The sequence below is a fragment of the Leguminivora glycinivorella genome, chromosome 4, assembly GCF_023078275.1.
Source record: "Leguminivora glycinivorella isolate SPB_JAAS2020 chromosome 4, LegGlyc_1.1, whole genome shotgun sequence".
In the NCBI taxonomy this organism is placed as follows: domain Eukaryota; kingdom Metazoa; phylum Arthropoda; class Insecta; order Lepidoptera; family Tortricidae; genus Leguminivora; species Leguminivora glycinivorella.
In genome coordinates, this window is record NC_062974.1 from 4,910,276 (window position 1) to 4,937,673 (window position 27,398).

Below are 27,398 nucleotides of genomic sequence, written 5' to 3' on the forward strand. Positions count from 1 at the left end.
AATTTGACTTTATTCAAGGTCAAATGACTTTACCCACTAGTGGATATAATGTGTTTTTACGCGCTGGTATTAAAGGACAAAACACGTGTTTCCGAGCTAGTGAGGGGAAAAGAAATATTTGCGCCGTCTACTTTTGGTATCAATAGAACGTGACACTACACTGCGTGGCTCTATTTTTCCTGAAAATAGGATTTTGTTTAGGTATGTTTGTATAAATAACGGCTGCACTTATATCGATTATGGTTCCATTAAGCAATTGTTGTGCATAATAAATAAAGTAGCCTGAACATGTTATTCAAGGAGACCCAATTACCCTAGATAGGTATAAGCAAGTATAAATAAGCCTTTGACTAAACTAAACTTTGACTAATTATGAAGTTAAATATTAAATGTGGGCTAGTCGCATATTTACACCCATTATCGTACATTTTTGTGATTCGTGTATTTAATTTATCCATATTAATGTATTCCGTTATTCGGTTGGCCTTATGCGTCTATGTATGTATGACCCACGTCTCCCACGCTGCCCACGCATATGCATGCAAGAACGATGGATGCAGATAACGATTTTTTCGATATAGCGGTCACTGGGATCCCGGTTACATCGGAACCAGAGGACCATAGTGAGCGTCAGGACCCCTGGACCACTACAGATATTTGATGTTTAGTACATACTAAAATTTAGTACCTATTTGATACTATTTGGTACCTGAGTACATATATTTGGTACCTCCACTGATATCGAAAAATCGAGCGAATAAAGTGGCCAGACATTCTGACGTCAGGATGTCTGGACCATTTTTGGTTTACATAGTTCTAGACAACACTACTAATTGATATCTTAGTCAATATTTACTACCTATTTGGTACCTGTCAATATATTTTTTTCAAATTTTTTTGGCGTACCAGAAAAAAGTTATGACGGAATTTAAAGTTGTGAGCCCGGCCGTGCCGTTGAAGTATGTAGCGCCAGTCAAAAGAATAGAGGCAAATCCGCTTGCCCTCCTGCGCGCGTCAACTTAAATAGGAATTTATTTTTCCCCTCACTAGCTCGGAAACACGTGTTTTGTCCTTTAATACCAGCGGGTAAAAACGCATTTTATCCACTAGTGGGTAAAGTAATTTGACCTTGAATAAAGTCAAATTAACTGCTTTAAAATTGATAAAAGTAGGTGAATCTAGTAATAAAGATGATTTACCACCTGTGGAACTACTGGAAGCAGTGATAAACGCATTTTTTGCGTTGTAGTTTCCTCGCTACAGTGAGGGGAAAAGTTTTGTGTTACACTCGGGTGCAAATGTGTTTTACTTCTCGTGGGTTAAAACACTCACAAGTTCAGGATTCTATTCTCGAACCACTCGCTTCGCTCGTGGTTCAACTATAGAATCCTGACACTTGCTCGTTTTTCAATTCCACACTCGGCGTTAAAATACAACTTTGCCCCCTTGTATAACAAATGACTATTTAGGCACTCGCACATCATCTCTACTGACTAGTGGCATTAATATAGTCGAAATATAAAAGTAATTAGTGTAATGATACTAGTTTTCAACTTTAAATTCCATCATAACTTTTTCTGGTACGCCAAAAAAATTTGAAAAAAATATATTGACAGGTACCAAATAGGTAGTAAATATTGACTAAGATATCAATTAGTAGTGTTGTCTAGAACTATGTAAACCAAAAATGGTCCAGACATCCTGACGTCAGAATGTCTGGCCACTTTATTCGCTCGATTTTTCGATATCAGTGGAGGTACCAAATATATGTACTCAGGTACCAAATAGTATCAAATAGGTACTAAATTTTAGTATATACTAAACATCAAATATCTGTAGTGGTCCAGGGGTCCTGACGCTCACGGACCATATGACCACATTTCTTTGGTCTGGTGAATTCCTCACCACAACTACCAAGTAGCTTAGAGAATCACGTGTCAGCTCCGTACTTCTAAGGTTTCTCACATTATTTTCGGTTGACATCATCAAGCCGTTTCCGCTATGGAACCGGACCCAGTATTCCAATCGCAACTAACTTGAACCAGTGTAGCCTGGCCTCGAGAACCTTAACAACTTTATGTGAACGGAGGTCCAGTTTCAGTGAGTCATACACTTATCTATGATCGTTTGGAGCACGAATCAATAAATTACTGTATGCAAAGTGCGAGACAGACGAGACGTGCGCGTTGCGTATTGCATCTGAGTTCTGAGGTAAGCCCTTCGGGAGAAGCTGGTTTGTTAGTAATGTGTTTGTCAATGGCGCTTACGGCGTTATGATAGATGTTCGTGTACAAATACGACACCGCGGAACGTAAGCGCCATCGACAATAAGGTCCCTTTACCCAGATAACGTCACAAATGTGTGTGACGTTTATCATCAACAAATTCAACGATTCTGTATATTAAGTGTTGAATTAATTGAGACTTAATTAACTTTAAGGAACTATAGAGGCCCTAAATAATTATTATTATTCATTTAGCGTAATTACAGTGTGTCATCATGAGCGGATAATAAGCTTAATGTAATGAATAATGAGAATGACACACAACACAAAGCGATCAGATTACAAATATGGCAAGAACGCAGCAATTAGCAAAACATAAAAGTACTACAAATATTAAAAACGGCAACTGTTATGTTTTTCTTCAATAAAGACAATGTTATTGCTAACAGTAGGTACAGCCCAATTTTAACTTCGTAAATCGATAGTAATGACCGAGCTATCGCGTAGGCTATACATTTTGGTGGTCGGTGGAAAATACACGTATTTGATAAAAGGATTCAATAAATATTTTCATGTATACAATTGATATACTATCAACTAGGGATTATGACAACTTGCAAATTTTATCAGCACCACGATAAATAATAAATTTACATATGTTAATATTATGGCGTACGTACGTACGTAATGTTTGCTTTATGTTAGACCACGACGAACTTAATTGTTGAATCGCTCGAATACTTCGAATAGTCAACGAAAAGAATCGAATTGTAGGCGGTGATGGAAGTGGATTTTATTCACAATAAAGGTATCTCAATAAACGGTACCTGCCATTTACTAGTAAGTACATACTTATTGCAAAAGTATTAATACAATCTCGATAGTTAAAGAACCAAGAAAATCTAAATATCTATAGAGGGTGGTTCCGCTAATCCGTTTGGAGTCGAGAGACAAAGAATTTGAAATGATAATTCAATAATGTAGGTCGGTTCAGAACCTACTCAGCTACTAGACTTCTAACGGTGAATAGTTTTTACGAATATATGTTTATTAGCCTTATTATTAGTGCGTCTATTAATGGTAACTGATGAATAGCCGAACAGATGAGACGATACGGATGCGGGCGGTTTTCATTGTTGATGCAATTGTATGCGAACATTATTCTACGTCGTGTACTGCGTGTACATACGTCGGTGCCACTTGACCACTAATTAACATGCATTATGCCTTACTCGCTGCAAGACTATATTTAATGCCGCGGGTCAACTAATTTGGAAGAGATTTAAGAGAAGAATCAGAAAAGTCAGTCTTTCTTAAGAAGTATTTTACTGCATTTCATTCATGGAAACAACATAAATAGGCAGATAGAAATGTTTTAAAAATTAATTAAAAATACAATAAATATAAGTATGTATAAGAAAAACATCTATTATTATTTACAAAAGCAAAATATAGTTAATCTCTATTAATACGCTTCGTATTTAAGATCAGTATCGCGATCACAAAGAAAATAAAGCTTACAAAGTAGACAGGCTTGCTTGAGCTGTCCATCGGCATCCAGCAATACGAAACGTACGTGGGCGTTTTCCAAATTAAATCCCGAAAATCGAATTTCACCAGATCTGGACGTGTCTGGGCTCATTCTACTCAGAATCACGAGCTGATTCGATCCCGACGATAAAAAAAAGTGTCCTAATATTTTTTTCCTTTTACGTCACGATTTTAGTATGAACTTACTACGAGCGTGACGTATTGGAAACTCGAATTTTGTATGGAAAATTTGGGACACATTTTTTTATCGTCGGGATCGAATCAGCTCGTGATTCTGAGTAGAATGAGCCCAAACACGTCCAGATCAGGTGAAATTCGATTTTCGGGATTTAATTTGGAAAACGCCCACGTATCACTTAACGTTTATAGTCACTAAACATAGCCAAATGTACTAATGAATCACCCGCAAATCCTAAGCTATATTAGTACTAGTTACATATAAAAATATTTGCAATATTTACAAAAAGGTACTAAAACATTCACGTCCATTAATGATATCGGAGTGTTATCAATCATTTTTGGGTTTATCGACAGATACGCTGTATCACGAAATAATTATTGGTAAAGCCAACAAAATGAGAAATTCGCAAGTATATTTAGATGTTGATAGGTCCTGGACTGTAGGTGGAATGTGTAGAGGGCGAGGAGGCGCCGTAGTCGGGCGTGGTGGGCGTGGAGACGGGCGTGTTGTCCACGGGCTTGGCGAGCACGGGCGCCACGTACTCCTGGAAGCGCACGCTGGACTCCTCCTGCAGCGGCGCGGGCGGCGTGCAGCTCGGGAACGGACTCAGCAGTAAGAACGTCCCGAATGCTACTATAGCCGCCATAATTAGAATAATAGTGCGCGCGTCCGTTAGCCCCGTTCGCAGCGCCGCCCACGCCGCCATATTCACCAGCAACAGAACCACCGACACCCGCACCAGCCGCACCGCCGTCGAGTGGATCCTCCCGCCGCCGACCCCGCTCATGTCGCTCGGCCCGTACGCGAAGTACAGGTTATGCTTGTCCCCGATATGCTTGAACATGAAGTACACCAGCCCGAAAGGAGCGATCAGAGGACACGCCAAACTGTAGACCATCGTAATAGAGAAGATCGCGAGACTCCAAGCATAGTGCACGCCGAATGGGAACTCGTACAGAATAGCTTTCTTAACGTAGCTCTTTTCAGCTTTCGATTTCGATTGCATCAGATACCAGACATATAGGAAAAGTTCAGGGAATCGGATCAGTTCAAGCGCGGTACCGATAAATCCCGAAGTGATGACGTAATTGACGAAAAACGCGCCCTTGTCGGGAAGGAACACGCAGTCCCAGCGCATGGTGTCGTTCTTGTGGTAAACCAATGTCCACATCATTAGCGCTTCTGCACTAGCGAATCCCAGCGACGGTAGAATTAGAGTCATCAGAAGCAGGAATGTAACTGTCTTGGTCATAATGGAATAGTTCTGCTGGGACTTTGTCCAGTGAGACAAGAATCTATCAGAGAACGACACTATAGCGGGCATGACCGCCGCCATTGTCCAGAGCAAGAGTGTAGGCAGGAATTCAAAAATAACACCTCCAATTTTACTTGTAGACTCAATCTTAAAATTGTTGAAAAGATTCACAATAATGGCTGGTGTGGTTAAGAAGAATAGGACAATGAACAGGAAGAAATTGACTACAAAAGCTTTGACATACCAGATACTAGGTTGAACACTCAAATTTTCCCATATGATGTCAGTAGGATTGGTAGCGTGAGTCAATACCCAGCCTCGGTGAAGGCTAAAATGATTGATAACATGTTCCGCTAACTGGTATGAAGGCAAGGTTAAAAAAGCGATTCCTAGTGGATCATTCAGCACTATAGCTCGGCATCTCTTTGCTTCATCTTTCAGTCTCTTTTCTTCATTGGTATAATACTCTAAGGCATCCAGCTCTGGCCCACACCACTGAGGCTTCACGGTAATTCGTTTACCAGTCTTTTTGAAATAGGTGTCCGTGTAGATGAGTGCCTCAGTAACCATTTCTCTTCTTTCTTGTACATCATTTAGCTGGTTAACATTGTAAGCCAATCGTAAGTCAACAATCTGAATGTGTGGGAAGTTGTGAGCAAAGTAAGTTCGGATGGTTGACTCATTTCTGTCACTCCTGGATATATTTGAGATCATTATGGTTCCTGTCATGTTAGGAGGGGCAGGCTTGCGACCGGTACACCTCCTCATAATAAGTATGGATAAGGGCAGAAATAGGATGGATATAAGTGTGTGCATCCATAGCCAGGCCGACTTACCATTCAGATTGGATAGTGTGGTTCGACTGAAGGTACTAACGTCGACATTAAGGTTGGTGCCCTGGAAGTTGATGGGCAGGATGATGCCGACGGAGATGAGGGTGACGATGAACATGAGCGTTATGGCGTGGCGCTGGAAGGAGAGGTAGTGCACGGCGTCGGGGCCGCACTTGGCAAGGACCTGCTCGCGCGTGACGCGGAACACGGCCGGCAGCCATGTGAAGAAGCCTTGGTCGATGCTCAGCGATTCATCGGCGCTCTGCCGCCTCTCAACAAGCGCGTCGCCGTCGCCGCCGCGGTAGAACAGGTTCGTCCATCGACTCTTCGAGCGCTGTACGAGCGCCATCCGCCCGTAGTTCCACGCCGTCCGCCGCAAGACGGAGAACAACATTATTAACAGAGTCCATGCTATCAAGTTCAATATCAAAGTCTGTGGTATACCGTTGTACGCGTTCGTTATGAACGGATTGTGCGTCTGGTTCACTAGCATACAGTTGTCTTCTGTGCCATTTTCGTTCACTGCTAGAGTGTACCTGTTCGGGCCTATGCCTATGAAATTCATTTTAGATTTCGCAACGCAGTCGGTCAAGAACGAGAAGAGAAAGTATTCACATAATGAGCGTCCAGCTGTTTTGCACTATAATTTTACGATCACTGCACTAAGAAGTCACTTCCGAGTTCACAATATTGCCTGCAGTACCATCTGCGACTACAGTTTTATTGTTATGAGATTACAAAGCGTATGACGTTTATGTCGCGTAGCTGTGAGCACGGGTCGAGCACAATACAAAGACAGATAGCGACTGACCAATGAGCGTGAGCAAAGTGACGTTCATGCAAAGATCTTTACAGGGGACAGCTCAATCACATTTTTTGCCATACGAAATTAAACCTTATTACGGAAACAGAAAGTCGATCGTATCAGACTAGCGAAAACGGTCCACATGAGAGGGCATTGTTTGGGCTGGTGTCCCTCTCGCACGTGTTGCCAGTGGTAATGAGGTTCCCATATTAGTAGTATTTTTATCTGTATATTACCTGACTTTATAACTTCTTATTTTATTTTAATGTTATATTCAAACTAGGGTTTCGATATATTTCAAAAAATTTAAAAATAATTATAATGTGATTATTTTTATTATCAATCAATTAGATATTACACTGATCGTGAGACGCCGGTTTACGCTTGCTTCCTGGACCTCTCCAAGGCCTTTGACCTGGTGTCCTACCAAGTGCTGTGGAAAAAGATGGAGAACATGCCCAGGGATTTAATTAATATTTTCAAGTATTGGTATGGACACCAGGTCAACAGGGTCAGGTGGGCAGGAACAATGTCTGAGGAGTATGGGTTGGAGTGTGGGGTGAGGCAGGGGGGGTTGACCTCTCCCACACTGTTCAATCTATATATGAATGCGCTAATCGTCGAGCTCAGCAGTCAGCATGTCGGTTGCCATGTAGATGGAGTGTGCGTTAATAACCTTAGCTACGCAGACGACATGGTGCTGCTGAGCGCGTCGGTGTGTGGTCTCAGAAGATTGTTACGGGTGTGTGAGGAGTACGCTACGAGTCACGGTTTGAAATATAATGTGACTAAGAGCCAATGTATGGTCTTTGAGGCCGGCAGTAATAGACCTATGAATGTTCCTGAGATAGCTTTGTATGGAACACCGCTTGAAAGGGTTAATACCTTTAAATACCTAGGGCACGTCGTTACTGCCGACCTAAAAGACAACGTTGATATGGAGCGGGAGCGAAGGGCATTGTGTGTAAGGGCAAACATGTTGGCCCGCAGGTTTGCTCGCTGTTCTAGCGGCGTGAGATTGACGCTATTTAAAGCGTACTGCACGTCGCTGTACACGTGCAGCCTGTGGGCTAGCTACACTCAGAAAACATACAATGCACTTCGCGTCCAATACAATAACGCGTTCCGGGCAGTGATGGGGCTGCCTCGCTACTGCAGCGCCTCGGGCATGTTCGCGGCGGCGCACACGGCGTGTTTTAATACTACCATGCGATTGCGCGCCGCGTCCTTGGTGCAGCGGGTGCGGGCCAGCCACAACACTGTCCTAGCGATGATTGCGGATAGACTGGACTGTCCTTACATCATGCACTGCTGCGACAGGCATGTAATTAAGAAGGGAATAGGTTAGTGTTCTTTTAATTTAATATATAATGTAATTTAATTTAATGTAATTTAATTATGTAATGTTGATTTAATGTAAATATTGTGATTTTTATTGTATATATTATTTGTATTGAGTTTGCATGTGTCAATATTATGAGCCAAGAAGCTTGAAATAAATGAATTTTATTTTATTTTATTTTTTTATTTATTTTAATTGGGTGTTAGTAGATTTAGTAGTAACTTTGAAAATTGACTGGTATCCCCAATTTATGACAGTGATGACGTCACTGAATAATGTTGATATTGTCAGTAAGTGCGAGAGGGACACCAGCCCAAACAATTGGGATACCCCCATTTGCCAGAATTTCATTTGCCATAATTTTATTTGCCACCCTATTCAACAATCATAATATTGTTTCTCATAACATCTTATGCCATAATCATTGTTTACTATATTAATCAAGTGCCAGAAACTTTGTTTCCCATGAAGTCAGTTTCCATAATGTCATTTGTCAGAATCATCGAAATCAGTAATTACCACATTCCATACCATCATTTGTCATCCAAATTAGCGACCCGAAAAGTCAATTTCCATAATGTGATTTAGCAGAATCATCGAAATGCGTAATTATCACAGAGACGACACTACTAGAAGTACTAAAAAGAATGGGATAAGAATGAATCTGCTATCAGAGAGTAGGTTAGGTTAGGTTAAAACTGTGACCCCCTGAAAAATAAAACTGCTATCAGAAAGTAGGTTAGGTTAGGTTAGAACTGTGACCCCCTGGAAAATGAAACTGCTATCAGAAAGTAGGTTAGGTTAGGTTAAGTTAGAACTGTGACCCCTGGAAAATTAAACTGCTTGAAAAGTAGGTTAGGTTAGGTTATGTTATAACTGTAACCCCCTGGAAAATGAAAATGCTATCAGAAAGTAGGTTAGGTTAGGTTAGAACTGTGGCCGCCTGGAAAATGAAACTGCTTGAAAAGTAGGTTAGGTTAGGTTAGAACTGTGACCCCCTGGAAAATGAAACTGCTATCAGAAAGTAGGTTAGGTAATAATATGGGCAATAATTAATATGGCAATAATTGCTTATGGCGTTTGAATATTATATTAAACCATATTATTGCACTTAATAATATGGCTAACAAATAGTATGGCATTGTATGATTATGGAAGGTAATGTTCGGATAAACAACCAGTATGTCATACAATTTTTATGGTAAACAAATCATTCGGGCAAATGAAATTCAGGCAAGTTAAATTCGGGCATATGAATATTATGTTAAATGACTGTCGGGCAAACAATAGACAACCCAAACAATTACCTCTCATGTGGACACACTTTTTGACCTTACTAAACAATCTAGTTTAATAATTCTAAATCTATGCGTTCATGTCCATAGAATGAAATTACGTTTCGTTCTTTATTCATGTAATGAAAACTATTAATTGATTGTAATGATAAAAATAGCAATATTCTATTATAATAAAAGTGTAGTCAATAAAATTTACATACTAATTCGAACAAGGACTTTACAAAAAATATATGAAATTATTTTAAAATGTTTTGTTGCAATTGGCTGTTTACTCCATTTCTTCTGCCCATTACAAGCTTTAAAAAAAATGGTGTGAAAGAGATACAACTATACAAAACCTTGGTGTATAATGAGACAGCTATACTGGATATGAAATGTGTGAATTTCATACAACTTCGGCCGTTCCAGTACTTTTTATATTTTGTGTAATTAATATTATTCATTGACCTAATTTATGTTTGAATATACTTAATTATGGAGGAGTTTGATTGGAGTAATTATTTAGAAGCTAATAAAAGTATTGCAGTGCCAGAAGAATTATTTTCTCATGTAAGTAAAGTTGCGATATTACTGTTTAATTCGATTTTTAATTTTATCTTGTTTCCTCATTTGTTACTCAATTTTACGTTGAGTATATCGTAAATTGTATTTGTAACTTAACTATGAACTTATAGTTAGTATTATTACAATATTAATGCAGTTATTATCAAGAATAAGACAACTTAATAAATACTATTTGTAAGGGCAAGAAGGCGTAAGTAACTAGGTATACTTCGTGGTTTCTATATTTACACATTGATGGCAAGGTTAAACTTTCTTAGTAATTTGTGAACGTATACTAAGCATGCTAATGTAATATGACACAATTTTTTAGGCCTTGATGTTTTATTAAAGAAAAAGTAATTGTATTTATATAATTAAATGCAATTGGGACAGATAATTTTATTATCCTGACATATGAATGAATAATCATATAATTTGTATTATTTTAAAAAGAAATTTGGGTCTCGATACATATTCAACAAGTCTAGAAAAGAAAATACCTACTTGTCAGCTATTAGCACCTTCAACTGCCAGCAGGATGATTTATTTTATTATAATTTTGTAGGAAGGTGAACACAAGGTGTACCTGGCAGTGAATATGTTAAAATATGTTTCATATTTACTGACTATGGTGCTGAAAAGAGGTCCATACAATTTTATAATAAATGTTGCACATTAAAAGTTCATTTTGAACACCTCTCTTACTTAAAAACTGCTGTTCACTGTAGAGTAAAAAAAAACAAATCAAGAATTTGGCTGTATATATTTTATAAAACTTGGATTATTAAAAAACCACAGCGCATAGTGGCCCTACCTGTTAAGCCGTAGCCCTGGGTTGAAATCATGGTAAGGGCATTTAATTTATATCTTTAAAAATAATAAATTTATATCTTCAGGTTGAATCAAGTCTGTACAATGGAATCAAGCAGGGCATGCTTCTTGAGGTGTGCCACAAGAACAACCCAGATATCTACTGGATAGCCGAAATCACTATGGTGTGTGGACACCTTTTAAGAATCAAGTTTATAGGTAAGAAAAAAATATTAGTTTTTTGTCTTGTTTGAAATTGAAAGAAGAAATACTAAAGTATTCTTTTTAGAGATGAGTATACTAATCCGCTTATGCATAATACATACATACAATCACGCCTGTATCCCATAAAGGGGTAGGCAGAACACATGAAACTACTACAGCTTCAGTGCATAAACATGCATAAACATACACTAAAGTTATCAAGCTGATAAAGTTTGTTTGTCCCTTTCCGAGATATTGGTGTGGTAGAAAGGGACAAACAAACTATCCGCTTGATAACTTTAGTGAACATTTATGATAAGGGGGTAAGTATCTTTAAGTCATGAACATAATAGAATAGTCAGCATTGTGAAAAAAGCTGTCGCTTCTAGTCGCCCCCAAGTTGCGTATAGTGTGAACTCTACGCTGATACTCGGAAGGCGCTAGGGTGACTAATAGGGATAGAGAGAGTGTTAGTGCACACTTGCGCCAATGTCGCGTGACTGTAAATCTCGTGTGGCGCGATCAAAGCGGTCCGACAGCAGTAACGATTGCTGAGTCATGCTGTGGCCGCTGTTTAATGTCCTGTGGGATTTTGTCGCCAGCCGCCTGCGCCGCGCTTGAGCAAGATCAAAACTCTCAGACTCGCGACCTTGTACTGCGGGTACTGTGCGCGTGGGGTAACACGGCTTGCGGACGTGAGCTTGACTCTATTGAAACGGCACGGTGTGGTATGCTTACGGTCACGTTCTGCTGCCGCCACAATACGTGGGACCCGAAACCTTTAGAATATGTACCTAGGCTTTAATGAAAAACTTAAGTATGTAGTAGAGTTAGGAGTTCGGTAATAAATATTTTTAATACATGGGTGACATCGTCACTGTGTGTCGAAACCACTTTTTTTTCTAATAAAGATTAAAAAAAAAAAATTACTTAAGTCACAAATTTCTCGATGGGATCGCTTCCAGTACTTTCTTTGTATTTACAGGTGCTGACACAGACTTCTGGTGCGACATATCCAAGACCAAAGTCCATCCTCTAGGCTGGTGCGGAAAGTATGACGAGCTCATCGAGCCTCCGGACGAAATCAACGAAAAATACGGAGACACAATCATTGATATCATGAAAAACGCGCTTCTAGATGGACAGTCGGTGTGCATAGAGGCTTTGAATAATAAGGGACTGTCGCCTATTGATAGGATTAAAACTGGGATGAAGGTGGAGGTCCAGAATATTATTGATCCGTATAGATACTGGAGTGGTACGGTAAGTTCTCATAGTTGTAACAAAGTTATTAAGGAATTACTTATTGATATGTTAATCAGTTCTTCATTAGCTATCATTCCACATTTTATTGATTTTCATCTTAAAAGTTGTCCATATGTTTATAGGTGAGTGAGAACGTAGGCGGGCGACTATTAGTCCGCTACGATGGTGCGGATGACGACCTCGCGCCGCTATGGATTTTCTGCTCCAACCCGCGGCTCAGCCCCTTCGGCTACGTTACTAACAAGGTGTGTTGTATGACTGTAGGTGTACTTGCCTATGTGCTACGATGATGTAGAGGAACGTAGGCGACTGCTTATGTGCTACGAGTGCTACGAAGAAGTAGAACGTAGGCGGGCTACTACTAGTCCGCTACGATGGTGCGGATGACGACCTCGCGCCGCTATGGATTTTCTGCTCCAACCCGCGGCTCAGCCCCTTCGCATGCGCGGATCCAGGGGGGTCATGGGGGTCATGACCCCCCTGGAGCCTAGGTTGGCCATACAAATAGACCACGTGACCCCCCCCTGGAGCCGAGGCCTTTACCACGTGACCCCCCCCCTGGGCACGAAGCTGGATCCGCGCTTGCCCCTTCGGCTGTTACTAACAAGGTGTGTTGTATGACTATAGGTGTAGAGCTTGCTTATGTGCTACGATGATGTAGAGGAACGTAGGCGACTGCTTATGTGCTACGAGTGCTACGAAGAAGTAGAACGTAGGCGGGCTACTACTAGGTCCGCTACGATGGTGCGGATGACGACCTCGCGCCGCTATGGATTTTCTGCTCCAACCCGCGGCTCAGCCCCTTCGCATGCGCGGATCCAGGGGGGTCATGGGGGTCATGACCCCCCTGGAGCCTAGGTTGGCCATACAAATAGACCACGTGACCCCCCCCCCCCCCCCCCCCCCTGGAGCCGGGGCCTTTACCACGTGACCCCCCCCTGGGCACGAAGCTGGATCCGCGCTTGCCCCTTCGGCTACGTTACTAACAAGGTGTGTTGTATGACTATAGGTGTACTTGCCTATGTGCTACGATGATGTAGAGGAACGTAGGCGACTGCTTATGTGCTACGAAGAAGTAGAACGTAGGCGGGCTACTACTAGTCCGCTTATATGGTGCGGATGACGATCTCGCGCCGCTGTGGATTTTCTGCTCCAACCCGCGGCTCAGCCTCAGCCCCTTCGGCTACGTTACTAACAAGGTGTGTCGTATGACTATAGGTGTAGAGTAGAACTTGCTTACGTGCTACGATGATGTAGAGAAACGTAGGCGACTGCTTATGCGCTACGAGTGCTACGAAGAAGTAGAACGTAGGCGGACTACTACTAGTCCGCTTATATGGTGCGGATGACGATCTCGCGCCGCTGTGGATTTTCTGCTGCAACCCACGGCTCAGCCCCTTCGGTTACGTTACCAAGAAAGGTGTGTTGTCTATGAATACATGTAGGTAGATGTACAACTTGCTTAAGTGCTACGTAGGTGTTGTGGAACGTAGGCACTGCTTCTACGTTACGAGTGCTACGACGGAGTTAGGCGGGTGACGACAAATTCCGCTGCTGTGGATATTCTGCTCCAACCCATGGGACAGCCCCTTCGGTTACTTCACCAACAGTGAGGGTGTGAATTTCTTCGTAGCTCGGTGAATAGCGAGTAATCAGTGTGCGAGTGGTTCACACACTATAGTAAGTACTTACACTACTTAAGACAGCATGTAGTAACTAGTATATTAACTAAAGAGAATATAATTTTTAGAGCAGCAGCTAAATTACTTTACCTATTTTCCTGAATAAGAAACCATAAAAACACAAAACCAAACATACATATCTACTTAGGCTATTTTAATAAGTACATAGTTTTAATACCAACATGGTTCCCAGGAAGCTAAAGCTAAAACTCGTACGCATTGTTTGTTTGTGATATTATGTTTATTTACCTACTTATCAGTCGCGCGCGGTCGGCCATTGATCACTGACGGTCTCGCTTACAAAAAAGTGTGATAAATCTAGCAAAAATGTGTTTATGTGACAGTGAAGCTTTAAAAAACCTGATAAGTACACTCCTTAAACCTCTAGAACAAAAAGTGATTGAACTAACATCAAAATTAGATCAAATACACAGTGAAATATGTGAATTGAAACCAATTTCAACAACAAAGAAAATCGAGAGCTCAAGCAAAATAACGACAAATAACAGCGCACCGTCAACACCCGGTAGCAGCGCATCCACACCGTCTACCCGGCCTGCTCCCACACACGCCCCAGCGCAGCGAGAACAGCGCGCATCGGCCCTGCGCACGAAAGAGAGACTCGCCGCGCAAGTAAAGCAACCGAACAAATTCAAACGAGCTAATGAGCCGCCGCGACAACTACCGCCGCAAAAACTGACCAACAAAACTGAAGCGACAAATAAAAATATCATAACGAATGCCAATATTCGCACAAAAATTCAAAACGACGAGTTAATTTCGAGTAAAAATGACGAAATTATTAAGTGTAGTAGCACTGATACAGCAAATTCCGCAGCCCCCGAGGAGATCTCCGATGGCCAAATGGACGACCAGGGCTGGGAGGTACCACGTAGCCGACACCAACGTCGCCGCAATCTCAGTACGTTAAATATAAAAGGATCCGCTGAAAATACTGAGATCCGAGGAGTGGAAATCATCAAATACCTCCATGGGTGTTATTTCAAAAAGGATTCGACACCCGACGGCATTATAAAACACCTCAAAACCGTCTGTGATGACTCGAGGTACACAGCTGAACTCATACCATCGAAAAGGGACACCTATACATCTTTTAAAATAGGCATCCCATCTGCCATCTACGATAACTTCAAGGTCGCTTCGGCGTGGCCCCTCAACACCTGTATATCGGAATGGCGGCCCTTTCTCCGACCCCGGGAGCCCAAGTCTCCCAAAAACTAGGAATCAGGACAGACCAACGCTCAGACAAAGTAACCCTACGGCAACAACAACAGAAACAAAAATAAATCAGATACATATTTTACACCAAAACATCAACAGGCTTGAAAATAAGACATTTAGACTCGAAAGTGAACTTCAAACGCAAACACCCGTCGACATAATCTGCCTCACAGAGCATTGGATGCAGTGTAATCAAATATCTTTAATCAACATATTTAACTACAACCTGAGAGCTCAATACTCAAGACAAACAAAAAAAGGAGGTGGCGCATGCATATACGCCAAGTCGGACATAATTACAATAGAACGCAAGGAAATCGCAGATATGTCACTAGAGGCCCACTTTGAAGCTTGTGCAATTGAGTGTATTGGATTAGACCTCGTGATTGTGTGTGTTTATCGACCCCCAAACGGTGATGTACCCCTATACTTTTCTAAATTAAATGAACTGCTAAGTTTACAGGCTATTCAAAATTATAATGTCGTAATTGTAGGTGACATTAATATTGACTTGATGGCTAAATGTCCTAACAGTAAGCACCTTATTAACACTATCAAGCGATATAACTTTAGACAGCTTGTTGTTACACCTACAAGGGTAACGCATACGTCAAAAACATGTATAGATCACATATATACTAATGTACATCTAAGTAAAATTGAGAAAGTATTTTCAAAAGATATTAACCTATCTGATCATTTGAGTATTAATGTCATCATAAACATTCAAAACAGTGTACCTACTACGATGCATGCATTAAAAAGAACGTTCTCCAAACATAATATTGCTAATTTTATATTAAGCCTTGAGTTGTACGATTGGGACAATACACTTGCAAAAAATCAATGTCCTAACTATAGAACCACATCTGTAATAAACGTTATCAAACATTTTTATATTTATTTTCCTGTTAAGAAACAGCTGATAAAAAATACCGTTAGCACTTGGGTCAATGACCGCGTGCGTCAATTACGATATAATATACGTAAAACTAAAGTAAAATTATCAAAACAACCGGATGACAGCGAGTTATGTTTGAGCTTGTCTAGACTTGAAATAGCATACTGGGCAACACTACGAAGCGAGCGTAAGGACTATGTAAATAGCAAAATAGCGTGCTGTAAGGATGGCAATGTGAGTCGTACTATGTGGAATATTATATCCTCTGAGACATGCAAGCGCAGCAACAGCAGGAGCGGCCCGATCGACGTGCTCGTGAGCCGGGCGGCGGGCGACTGCGAGCGCTCGCGCGCCGCGGCCGCCGCCGACCAGCTGGACCACTACTACATTCAAGCATCGCTACACAACCGTGCGCTGATGATGCGCTTGCATATTTAGAACTATACTTGCCCTGTTTACCACCTACATTTGTTTTTGAACCGTTTACCTTAAACGATATGATCAATGCATGTAAAAAGGTAAAACGAAAACAATCAAAGGACATAAATGACATGTCAACGCATATCTTAGACCTTCTTCCACCTGTAGTAATATCATTGCTCCTTTTCTTGTTGAACGAGTGTATTAGCGCTGGCGTGTACCCTGACATCCTCAAGTTGGTGAAGGTGCAGCCTATTTACAAGGGGAAAGGAGAAATGCATTTACCAAAATGCTTCAGACCAATATCGCTCATTCCTGTGGTATCTAAAGTTTTTGAACGTTTATTAAGTGCAAGACTGATGCAGCACTTCACATCTAACAACCTTTTGAATAGGCAGCAGTACGCCTACCAGACCGGCCGGTCGACGAGGGATGCAGCCAGTGATGTGTTCACGCGGGTGATGACGCATCTCGAGGGCGGGCGACAGGTGGCAGCGATATTCTGCGACCTGTCGCGCGCTTTCGAAATGATCGATCATGCCCTGCTCCTAAAAAAATTAAATCGCTACGGCTTCGAAGGTAACTTCTTGAGGGCACTAGCTTCTTTTTTGTGCAATAGACAACAGAGTACCACTGTTCTTGGTGAAAAATCAAATCTTGAGCCCATTGGAGACTGCTCAGTCCCCCAAGGGTCGGTAATGGGGAATTGCCTTTTTTTATCGTTAGTCAACGACATAACAACTGCTTGTTCCGAACCTGAATATATCATGTTTGCTGACGATACATGCATAATAGTTAACGCAGACAATTTTAATAACTTAAAAATCAAAGCCAACATTGTTATGCATAATATTGCACAATGGTTCTTATCTAACGGCATGAAATTGAACATTGACAAAACTAACATTATGCACTTCCAACTGCGTAAAAGTGATGAACATTCATTTAATATTGACGTAAATGACATTAACCTCCCTCAAGTTGATCAGGTGAAATATCTAGGCTTCACGATGGATTCAGGTTTGACATGGTCCCCTCATGTGGACGCACTTTGCGACAAGCTAGCATCTGCCTGTTTTGCCTTGTCCAGACTTGCCCCCACGCTGACACCTAACAATCTCAGGACTGCCTATTTTGGGTATTTTCACTCAATCCTGATCCAAGGTGTTGACCTATGGGGTACATCAGCGGACAGTGACAGACCATTTAAACTTCAGAAACGGGCCATGAGAATAATATCGGGTAAGCCACACGATCATCCAGCACAAACATTATTTAAGGAGCATAAAATTCTCACCCTGCCTGGTATTTTCATATGGATGGCCTGTAAATATATCAGGTCGAACCTGGATAAATACATGACGCGCGGTCAGTCTCATGGTAGGAATACTCGGGGAGCACACCTGCTACTCGTCCCGCGCCGTAGACTCGCTAAGGCTCGAAAATCACTCGCTGTCATCGGTGTTAAGATCTATAATACGCTACCGAATCATATAATCGCCTCCGCGACTGATAGCATATTTGCTCGTAAATTGAAAGCAATGTTAATTGACTTAAGTTGCTACACTGTTAATTAATTTCTATTCAGGGATCGTTAATATGTGTAATTAATTAAAAAGTAATTTCTTTATTTTAATAAGACTTACCTATGTAACAAATTAAATTGTATACCTAAATGTATAAAATGTTAATAAGATTTTTGAATATTAAAATGTTATAATAAAATTGTTAATTAAGATGATAAGTAGCTCTGTAACTATAATTTAATAATTGAAATATTTTGACGTGTAAAAAATGTAAATTTTTATCAATAAATGTATCTTATCTTATCTTATCTTATGATCTGACCGCCAGTTAAAATAGGGCTCTATCACACTTAGGGCCAGTTGCATTGCATGAGCCACAGTTAACAGACACTTTAAGGTCACGAAGCAGAAGTCTATGGAAATACCCATGGAAAAAAATTTACGGGCGCTAAATTTGGTAACGGACGGTTTGGTGCAACCAACCCTTAATTGGGATTTTCGTCTCGTTCGATAGATTTTGGCGCGCTCACATTGCTTTCAACAGGCTATTCCCTCTAGTCTTACCGCGTAGTTTTACCAGTTGAACCACTGGGAATTTTCTTCCCAATAGACTTACTGATAGTAAGGGCCAGGCAATAGGTAGGTTAGGTTTGTTAAGTACCTATAGATGCCCGAAGCAGTGTAAACAGCTGTCGCGTCTGGTTTCGTACAAAAAGCGAAGTCTTACAATCAGTAAGTCTATTGGGAAGAAAATTCCTAATGCTTCAACTGGTAAGACTACAGGGAATAGGTCCTTACAATTCGCCAGTAGGCCCCTTAGAACGCCATTAACCTAATATGACAAGAACTACATTACAATTGAAGATTTCCATTTCCAGGGTTCGCCATGGCAATTTAAGTACCCCGGCAAGGTGAACAAGTTCTCTTGTAAGAACAAGCTGAGCACCCAGCTGAGGCAGAGTGCTGAAGAGTCCATCAAGGAACCGACGCCACCTGACCTGTTCCAGGTAAGTTAGATTACGTCCCTCATTATTTAGATTGCAGTAAACTGATGACAAACACGTACGCTTATTCATAAACGTTCACAATACAATACAATACAAATACTCTTTATTGCACACCTCAATACACGAAACAACATAGCAAGTATAAACAACAACTTAAGAGGTAAAACAAGAGGCGGTCTTATCGCTAAAGAGCGATCACTAAAGTTATCAATCCGATAAAGTTCGTCTGTCCCTTTCCGACGTATTGGTGTGATAGAAAGAGACAAACGAACTTCGGCTTGATATGAATGTGTTACCCACACCAGTCTTTTTAACCTATTTTTGCCGAAATTTTACCACCACTGTACGTAGAACGTAGTGGCGTTAATACAATGACTGAAAGTGCCATGCTTTGGTACTTATAGAGAAGCAGTTGTGACGTCGACATAAACCGTACAGTCAACCAATTGGAACCCTAGGCCACTGTAGAACTATGTCATAGTGACGTTATAAATCAGATTGTAAGAAATCTCTTACTGTTTGTCATTTTGACATGGTTGTAGAGCGGCCTAGGGTTCCAATTGTCGACTGCTGACTGATTCCAATCGGTTGACTAATCGGTACGTACTTATGTTTGATGTGGGATAAATATCAAATTCATGCTGGCTTTAATACTTGCTGGAACTTTATTTCCTCTAGATAAGATTTAAATTGGTTTAGCATATATAATACTATTTACCACTTTCCACAGCCAAATCCAAACATGGAATCCCACAACTTCGTAAGCGGTATGAAAGTCGAAGCATTAGACCCTCACGACATGAAAACTATTCGACCAGCCACCGTCCTCAAGGTCTTCAACAATTTCCACTTCCTTGTCGTCATTGATGACAACGCAGACGACTATGAAGACACCAAAACAGCCTGGCTATGCGACTCCATGCACCCATACATCTACCCTATAGGCTGGGCTAAGAAAAACAACTTCAACTTAAAACCACCCAAAGTATGGAAAGAAGGACCCTTCGACTGGGACGAATACCTCTCAATGACCTCCTCCGTCCCCGCCCCTGAATACTGCTTCGGCACAAAACAACCTCTAAAAGAAATGCAACTAAACATGAAATTAGAAGCTGTGAATCCGCAGAATCATGAAGAAATCCACGTCGCCACTATAGACGCTATTATTGAACACATGGTGTGCGTAGAGTTGATCCCTATACAGGAGAAATTCTGGTACGCGCAGAACAGTGATCTACTATTCCCCGTAGGATGGTGCGATAGTAATAATTACGAGTTACATATCCCTGATATAAATGCTGTCAAAGAGCCTCCTAAACCAGTAGAGGAAGTCAAACCTAAGGAAGATCTCAAGAAGTCTACAGATGAGTGGTGCGAGAGAATTTTCTTCAACTACAAATGTTACGCCGGTCCGACAATAAGTAGGAACAAGCTGTCACAGCTTCCGAAGCATGTCGGGCCTGGGCCATTGTCTTTAGTATTGAAAGAGGTGCTGAATAAAATGATATCGGCGTCGTATAAGCCGGCCAAACTGCTCAAGGATTGGGAGACAGAGGGTCCGCCGGAAGATGGGATGAGGCTTGAGATGCTGAGAGCCAAGTAAGTCAACTACTTAGTTTTATTTTTAATCCCCGACGCCAAAACGACGAAATTTTACGTGTCTGTGTGTGTCTGTTTGTGGCATCGTAGTTTTCAAACGGATGAACTGATTTAGATTTCGCTTTTTAGGGTTCCGTAGTCAACTAGGAACCCTTATAGTTTCGCCATGTCTGTCTGTCCGTCCGTCCGTCCGTCCGTCCGTCCGTCCGTCCGTCCGTCCGTCCGCGGATAATCTCAGTAACCGTTAGCACTAGAAAGCTGAAATTTGGTACCAATATGTATATCAATCACGCCAACAAAGTGCAAAAATAAAAAATGGAAAAAAATGTTTTATTAGGGTACCCCCCCTACATGTAAAGTGGGGGCTGATATTTTTTTTCATTCCAACCCTAACGTGTGATATATTGTTGGATAGGTATTTAAAAATGAATAAAGGTTTACTAAGATCGTTTTTTGATAATATGAATATTTTCGGAAATAATCGCTCCTAAAGGAAAAAAAAGTGCGTCCCCCCCCCTCTAACTTTTGAACCATAAGTTTAAAAAATATGAAAAAAATCACAAAAGTAGAACTTTATAAAGACTTTCTAGGAAAATTGTTTTGAACTTGATAGGTTCAGTAGTTTTTGAGAAAAATACGGAAAACTACGGAACCCTACACTGAGCGTGGCCCGACACGCTCTTGGCCGGTTTTTTTGTTTGAAAGCTGAATAGTATGGAGTTTTTTTAACCATGTTTGACGAAAATTGGTCCACTATATCAGGGGTTTTTTCAATAGTACATTACTACAGAGGCCGGGACAAAGGGGGTTGCCGGCCGAAGACGGATAGGTCTGAGGCGGGCAACCCCATTTCCCGCCGAGGTATGTATAGTGCTTTTCTCAAACATGGTATGAAATAAATAAAGTCTACTGAAAATAGTAACTTTGGATGGCTGTATCTCCTAAACGGTGCGTCGTAGCGCAAAAATGGTCGAATTTTCGTTCCCCTTTGATACTCCGTATACGCTTATAAAAAACAAAAAGTTAAAAAAAAACGAAAAAAATTTTTTTTGTATGAAAACGCACCCAAAATCAAATATTGTCTAGGGCCCGTACCAGTTGCAGTCGGCACGTCTATAAAGCCCCTTATAGTTTTTTTTTAATTGGCTAAATACCTGGATGTTATGTCACAATTATCTGTGTTTGGAAATTAAAAAAGAAGACTTTGCCGGCCTTGGCCTGCAAGGTTTGTATGAAATTCCATTATCTATCAATCGTCCTAGCCGCACCTGCAACGTCATACTTCGCTGCCAATTATAAGGCACATAACATCAATATTTCATACCATGTTTGAGAAAAAAATAATATTATTAGTTGTTGTTTATTAGGCTTGTGCCGTTTCGTTCGTTGATCGGAGCGCTCCGATCTCGTTCAATCGCTCCCACGAACTAGTTCGCTCTTTTAGGTCTTTTGCTCATTTAGTTCAGCCAGACCAGCGACCACTGCGGTCGGAAAGATCGGAACGAATGGGACCGAATAGTGTCAAAATGATACGAATAGTCCACACATAGTAACATTCCGGGCCGAAAGGTTGTAAGTAAACGAAGTTCAATATGAAAACTTGACGTTTTTTGTTGCTCTGCTAAGTAGCTCTCGCTCTCGGTCGGCGCAGTCACACACTCGTTCTCGATCCAAACCGCTCGCGCTCGCCGATCCTATACTGAACTAAATGAGCAAAGACCGATTTTCAGAGCACGGAAAGATTCAGTTAATTTCGGTCATTGATGAGATTTTATTCCTAACAGTTCATAGTTCGTGAACGACACAAGCCTATTGTTTATACTTGCTATGTTGTTTCGTGTATTGAGGTGTGCAATAAAGAGTATTTGTATTGTATTGTATTGATCTGAAAGATAATCAACCTTAAAGCAGAATGGATTTACCTAAGTTTGAAGTTAAGCAACACATTTGAAGTCCATCAGTCCAAAAACTGAGTAGTGCGGGCGTGCTGTTCAAATGGTTAACCGACTTGGTGTAGAACTGTAGACCCTAAAATGGTTCGTAATAAAATAGACAGCTTAAATGTGTTATAAAAACAGAAAGTCAATTTAGAATGAATTGTTAAGATCGATAATGTTTTCAGACTAAAGTCGAGCACGTACCACGCGTATGTGCCGATCGCGACTCGGGCGGCTATGACGGCGGCGTTCTGCCGCGCCGTGTGCGCCAAGATGCAGGCCTGCCCCTGCCTCTTCGGCCCGCACCACTACCCCGAGCGCTGCCCCGCCGACTGCCAGCAGGTCGACAAGTCCACCTTCCGTATGTACTACCACACTCTAATAAAGACTACTATCCTACAGTATGCCCACTTCCCGCTGAAAGTGCCGACCGCGCTCGCCTCACAATCGCCGCCTGTCAGAAACGCCAGTTGACCTGTCTTATCTCACTCACACAAGTGTGGTACGCGTTTGCCTACACGAGCTTAGACTGCGTGCGTAGGATCACGTTTCTTTCATATATTTGATCGCCATTCGAGGTGTGGTATTCACCGAAGTGACCGAATTGCACTGTTAAAAGATTTATTGAATTTTGGAGTCGATCCAAGATAGGGGGGCAACGATTTAGACAGCCTTTATGACGTTTACTTAAAACTTGCAGAGGCGGGATCGATCGATAGAGCACCGAATAGTAATTTCATGGCAAATATTTGGGATGAATTAGCCGATATTACAAAATAATATCTGGGCAACCGAGCTTCGCTCGGTTCTGTTCGTATCCTTGACATGTGTCGCCATCTAGTTCAAAAATGAATAGTACCTACATCGAGCGAAAGAATTCTCAGCCTTAACAACACAACTACTCCACACGAGATGGCGCGCATTTCGCCACAAAAACTCAAATAGTGTATTTTTCTATTCGTTTTAGCCTTGACCTGTGGCGCCATCTAGTGTTTGCAATAAATAGTACTTACATCGACCGAAAGAATCCTGTCTTAACAGTACAACTACTGCACACGAGATGGCGCGCGAAGAAAACGCATGAAAACTCGAAAATTCGCGTTTTCCGGGACCTAAGGATAAGTTAGACCGATTTTTCTCCCCCAAAAACCCCCATATAACAAATTTCTGCGAAATCGTTAGAGCGGTTTCCGAGATCGTCAGTGTAAATAAATATATAACTAAATAAATATACAAGAATTGCTCGTTTAAAAGTATAAGATATGTAGAAGAATCGTATATTATCTTAGCATTTTTTAAATATTTTTTAGATAACGTTACCGAGCGCCGAGGCCGGCCGAAGGGCAGCCTCAACGGAAGAAAGAAGAAGAAAAAGCCCGCCCCGGAAAAGAAGGAGAAGGAGCAACAACCTCAAGAAAACGAGAGCAATAAGGACGGAGAATCCGTCGAAGATGAACATAGTGCGGGCTCCACCCCTCCTTCCGAGTCGGGAACCAGACCAAACTCACCAGACAGCGACTACAAACGCGCCCAAAGAAGAAAACGAGAACCCAAGAACAACTACCCCAAACTCGAAATGAAAACGCGAGGCGCGAAGCTCCCGAACTTCGCTCAACAGATGAAGGAATCTCACTGGAACAAGAAGGACGTAGAGACCATCTACAACAGCAGTGCGAATAAGAAGCAACAAGACAGCGACTCGGAGAACGAGAGCAACGACACCAGCTCCAACTCCCGCGATGCCAAGAACATATCAGACGTCTCCGATTCCGAGGAACCGGAGCTCAAGAAACTCAAGTTCACGACGTATGATCCCTTGCCGTCCGATAATAAGATGTTCGAGAAAAATACTGCCGCATCTTGGATCAAAGGGAAATTGAAGTTGTCGCCAAACCCATTGGACTGGAGCGTCGACGATGTCTACGCGTACCTCAGCAGTACCGACGACTGCAAAGTTCTAGCTGACAAGATGAAAGAGGAAGAAATCGACGGAGAGGCTTTTGTCATGCTCGACCTGACTACCATCAGGGAGCTGTTACATATGAAAAAGGAGTTTGCCGTACTTCTCTGCAAGCACATCACCAAGATCAAGTGGTATTATTTAGACAATTATGAAGATAATAGCGAATCATGATAAGCTTAGCATTATTTACAAATGTCTAGTCGTCAATAAAGTAATTAATTGTTCCAAGAACTTTATTTATAAAATTAAAAGTTAGTAGCTTTCCGTAGTTTCTTGCACAAGTAGCTGCAGAGGCATCCCAGGAAGGACTTCTCGCTCCGTGACGATTCGCGATGGGTTTCGTCGTCGGAGGGAATGTTTTTCTTAGCAAAGGAAATTTTGACTGGTATCTCACGATCCGCGAACTCGGGGCTGTCTTTGAGCGTCTCCAACATGGCTAACTCCATCTTCTTAGCCGATAGCATCTTCATATCATCCGCTGAAGCTACGAGCTTACTCACCCCTTGGTTATATGAGTTACATCGGTCCATGATTTGAATTTCTGACAAATGGCTATTTTTATTGTTCATCTGGATTTTAAGGTATGGGTTCTTTGACATCAAATATATGTTCAAAGTTTCCGACGCACTTACTTTCTCCTTCGACTGATGTTTATTTTCACTTGCTTTTTCATCACTCGTTGACTCCATTGAATTGTAGTTTTCATTTTTAAATGCTTCCATGACTGATTGCATACCTACTAGCTTTGAAATGTCCTCGGAACTCTCGACTAATTTCTCTTTAGTCTGTAAGTCTGCATTTAAATCGCTAGATTCAGAGGCCATTATGTGTCGGATCATATCCTTAATAAAATCTTCCATTTCCTCAACACATTCCCCTTGTTCCTTGCTCAGTAAGTCGTGGAATTTCTTTTTGTATAACTCAAAGTCGTGCATGTTAGCATAGAATTTATTAAAAATTTCTTCGACCGTGACTTTGAAGAATTTGATACTCGAATCCAAGGTGTTTGTGGAACAGTCTGTTTGTAATTCTTCAGAGATGTTTCGCTCAATGTTGTTAAGATATGATTCGGTGAGAGATATCCTGTCCGACCTTTCTACATTCGACTCCGTCGACGTTTCACTAGTTAGCGTTTCCTTAACGGGGACCATATCGTAATCATACATCTTAAAGTATTCGCCTGATCCGCTGTACGACGATGACGTAGCTATCTCATGCTTTGAAGGATACTGAATGACTTTAGCAATAGTTAATGAGGGCTCACTAGATTCACTGCCTAAAGTTTTACATGAGTTTACCTGTTTAGCATTTTTATTTGCTGGACAGTATTTGAAGGATCTCTTGGTCAAACCCTCTCGAGAACCTGTAATGAGATTAAGGATGGACAATTAGTAAACATTGTAGTTTACGCTAGACCACAATTTTTTTTTCTTTCATCCCCTTATTTGCCAAGAGTGGCACTGAAGCTTTAGTAGTTTCATGTGTTCTGCCTACCCCTTTATGGGATACAGGCGTGATTGTATGTATGTATGTACAATTTTGGAAGTTGAAATTGTTCAGTGAGTTGTAAAGTTGCATAAATAGGTACATATGGCCATAGTCGAAAAGCTGAAGCTGAGAAAGGGGATAATTCCCCAAAAGGTCCTCATGGGCCAAACTGTATTGGAAGGGGCATAAGATTAGGAAATAACTGGATAGATTATTAATTAATTCTGGCTGATGCTGCAGGTATGCACACTGAAACAAATTGGTCCCATCATATTCGCAAGAACAGTAAGGTTTGCTGTGCGATACTTAGATGTGTCATAAGTAGGTAGTTAGTAGTTACATACTGATTCTATAAACAATTACTGGATAATATACTTACTCATAGCGTAATTGGTGTATTTGGTACAGCGTTCAGAAAAAAAGAGCCAAATTATGAGGGAATCTTCAATTTACTAAGTACCTAAGATTGCAATATTAAACGTTTTTGCTATAATTTTGAATAGTTTAAAAAGGAATATTACTTTTAGATTCACATAAAAATGTTTACGAGGAACATTGAATTTTCAGAATATAGATTCAGACTTCTGACATGCTTCTGACGAAAATCAAACATAATTGTCAGAATGGAACTTCTAATTTCTTTTTTGTTGTTTGACACAGAACGTTTTTGTCTCTGGGTTATAAAATGTAATTGTATACAGCAAGTATACAGAGTGATTTTGTAGATACGTCTAGCTGTTCAAGTTCAAAGATGTGAATTTGCCATACTGAGTAACTAACTTTTGCGCTACTCACCCCACGCTTACCCCGAAATCGCTAATAAAGTCATAAATAATTCATTACAGTAGGTAGTACATATGGCCACTTGTACCTACTGTGATATCGCGCTATATTACCGCACTTGTTAGGTAATGAGCTCATTACGCAACTATGTCAAATATTAAAGTACTGTAAAACGTTGTAGGTACGACTTGTACGATACATGTGCGAATAAGTAATTCGCAACTCGTGTCGATTTAAAAAAAAACTTTACGTTTGTGTTTTAATTTATCGCCTCTGGTTTCGAATTTCTTGTTTATCGCACTTGTATCGTAATGTACTATTAACTTAAATTGACCATACAGAAAGTCAACCCGACAACAAACAAACTTAGATATAATCGCGTTTAAAGGTAAGATAATTAAGCTAATTAAAATATTAAGGGTTTGGGTTCGTTTGGAGGACTCTGTCAACTTGGTTAGAGAAGAACTCGGAAGATCATGTTTTTGAAAGAAGATGCTGAATACTGGTTAACTGGAAGACTTCGTGCTTACCGGGTAT

At 41.0% G+C, this 27,398-nt stretch overlaps 3 protein-coding genes across 4 annotated transcripts; 1 reads left to right on the top strand and 2 right to left on the bottom strand.

Annotated features, from left to right (window-relative positions):
* The first annotated feature begins 1,858 nt into the window (after positions 1-1,858).
* Positions 1,859-24,814, top strand: LOC125225217 (scm-like with four MBT domains protein 2). 2 transcript variants are annotated; one of them, XM_048128823.1, is made up of 8 exons: positions 1,859-3,065; positions 10,930-11,062; positions 12,033-12,310; positions 12,436-12,558; positions 18,963-19,091; positions 19,822-20,690; positions 22,813-22,988; positions 23,938-24,814. In XM_048128823.1, exons 1-8 carry the CDS (start codon positions 3,006-3,008, stop codon positions 24,759-24,761), a joined length of 2,592 nt encoding a protein of 863 aa, XP_047984780.1. In that variant the 5' UTR covers positions 1,859-3,005; the 3' UTR covers positions 24,762-24,814. The 2 variants fall into 2 exon arrangements, with proteins under 2 accessions (XP_047984780.1, XP_047984779.1); XM_048128822.1 differs by lacking the exon at positions 1,859-3,065 and adding an exon at positions 9,885-10,039.
* On the bottom strand, positions 4,128-6,854 carry LOC125225218 (CSC1-like protein 2). The gene has a single exon (XM_048128824.1). The coding sequence runs from the start codon at positions 6,608-6,610 to the stop codon at positions 4,373-4,375; it is 2,238 nt and encodes a 745-aa protein (XP_047984781.1). The 5' UTR covers positions 6,611-6,854; the 3' UTR covers positions 4,128-4,372.
* A 1-nt stretch (position 24,815) lies between the features above and the next one.
* On the bottom strand, positions 24,816-26,653 carry LOC125225219. The gene is made up of 2 exons (XM_048128825.1): positions 26,458-26,653; positions 24,816-25,953 (listed from the first exon to the last, which is right to left on the bottom strand). Exons 1-2 carry the CDS (start codon positions 26,459-26,461, stop codon positions 24,836-24,838), a joined length of 1,122 nt encoding a protein of 373 aa, XP_047984782.1. The 5' UTR covers positions 26,462-26,653; the 3' UTR covers positions 24,816-24,835.
* Positions 26,654-27,398: the final 745 nt, after the last annotated feature.

What these genes read in the sequence shown, in the direction of transcription:
- LOC125225217 (XM_048128822.1), top strand. Translation starts at nt 9,965, where the DNA reads ATGGAGGAGTTTGATTGGAGTAATTATTTAGAAGCTAATAAAAGTATT. An exon ending in TTTAAGAATCAAGTTTATAG is followed by an intron (nt 11,063 to 12,032) that starts GTAAGAAAAAAA and finishes TTGTATTTACAG; the next exon opens with GTGCTGACACAGACTTCTGG. An exon ending in CTTGAGATGCTGAGAGCCAA is followed by an intron (nt 20,691 to 22,812) that starts GTAAGTCAACTA and finishes TAATGTTTTCAG; the next exon opens with ACTAAAGTCGAGCACGTACC.
- LOC125225218 (XM_048128824.1), bottom strand. Translation starts at nt 6,610, where the DNA reads ATGAATTTCATAGGCATAGGCCCGAACAGGTACACTCTAGCAGTGAAC.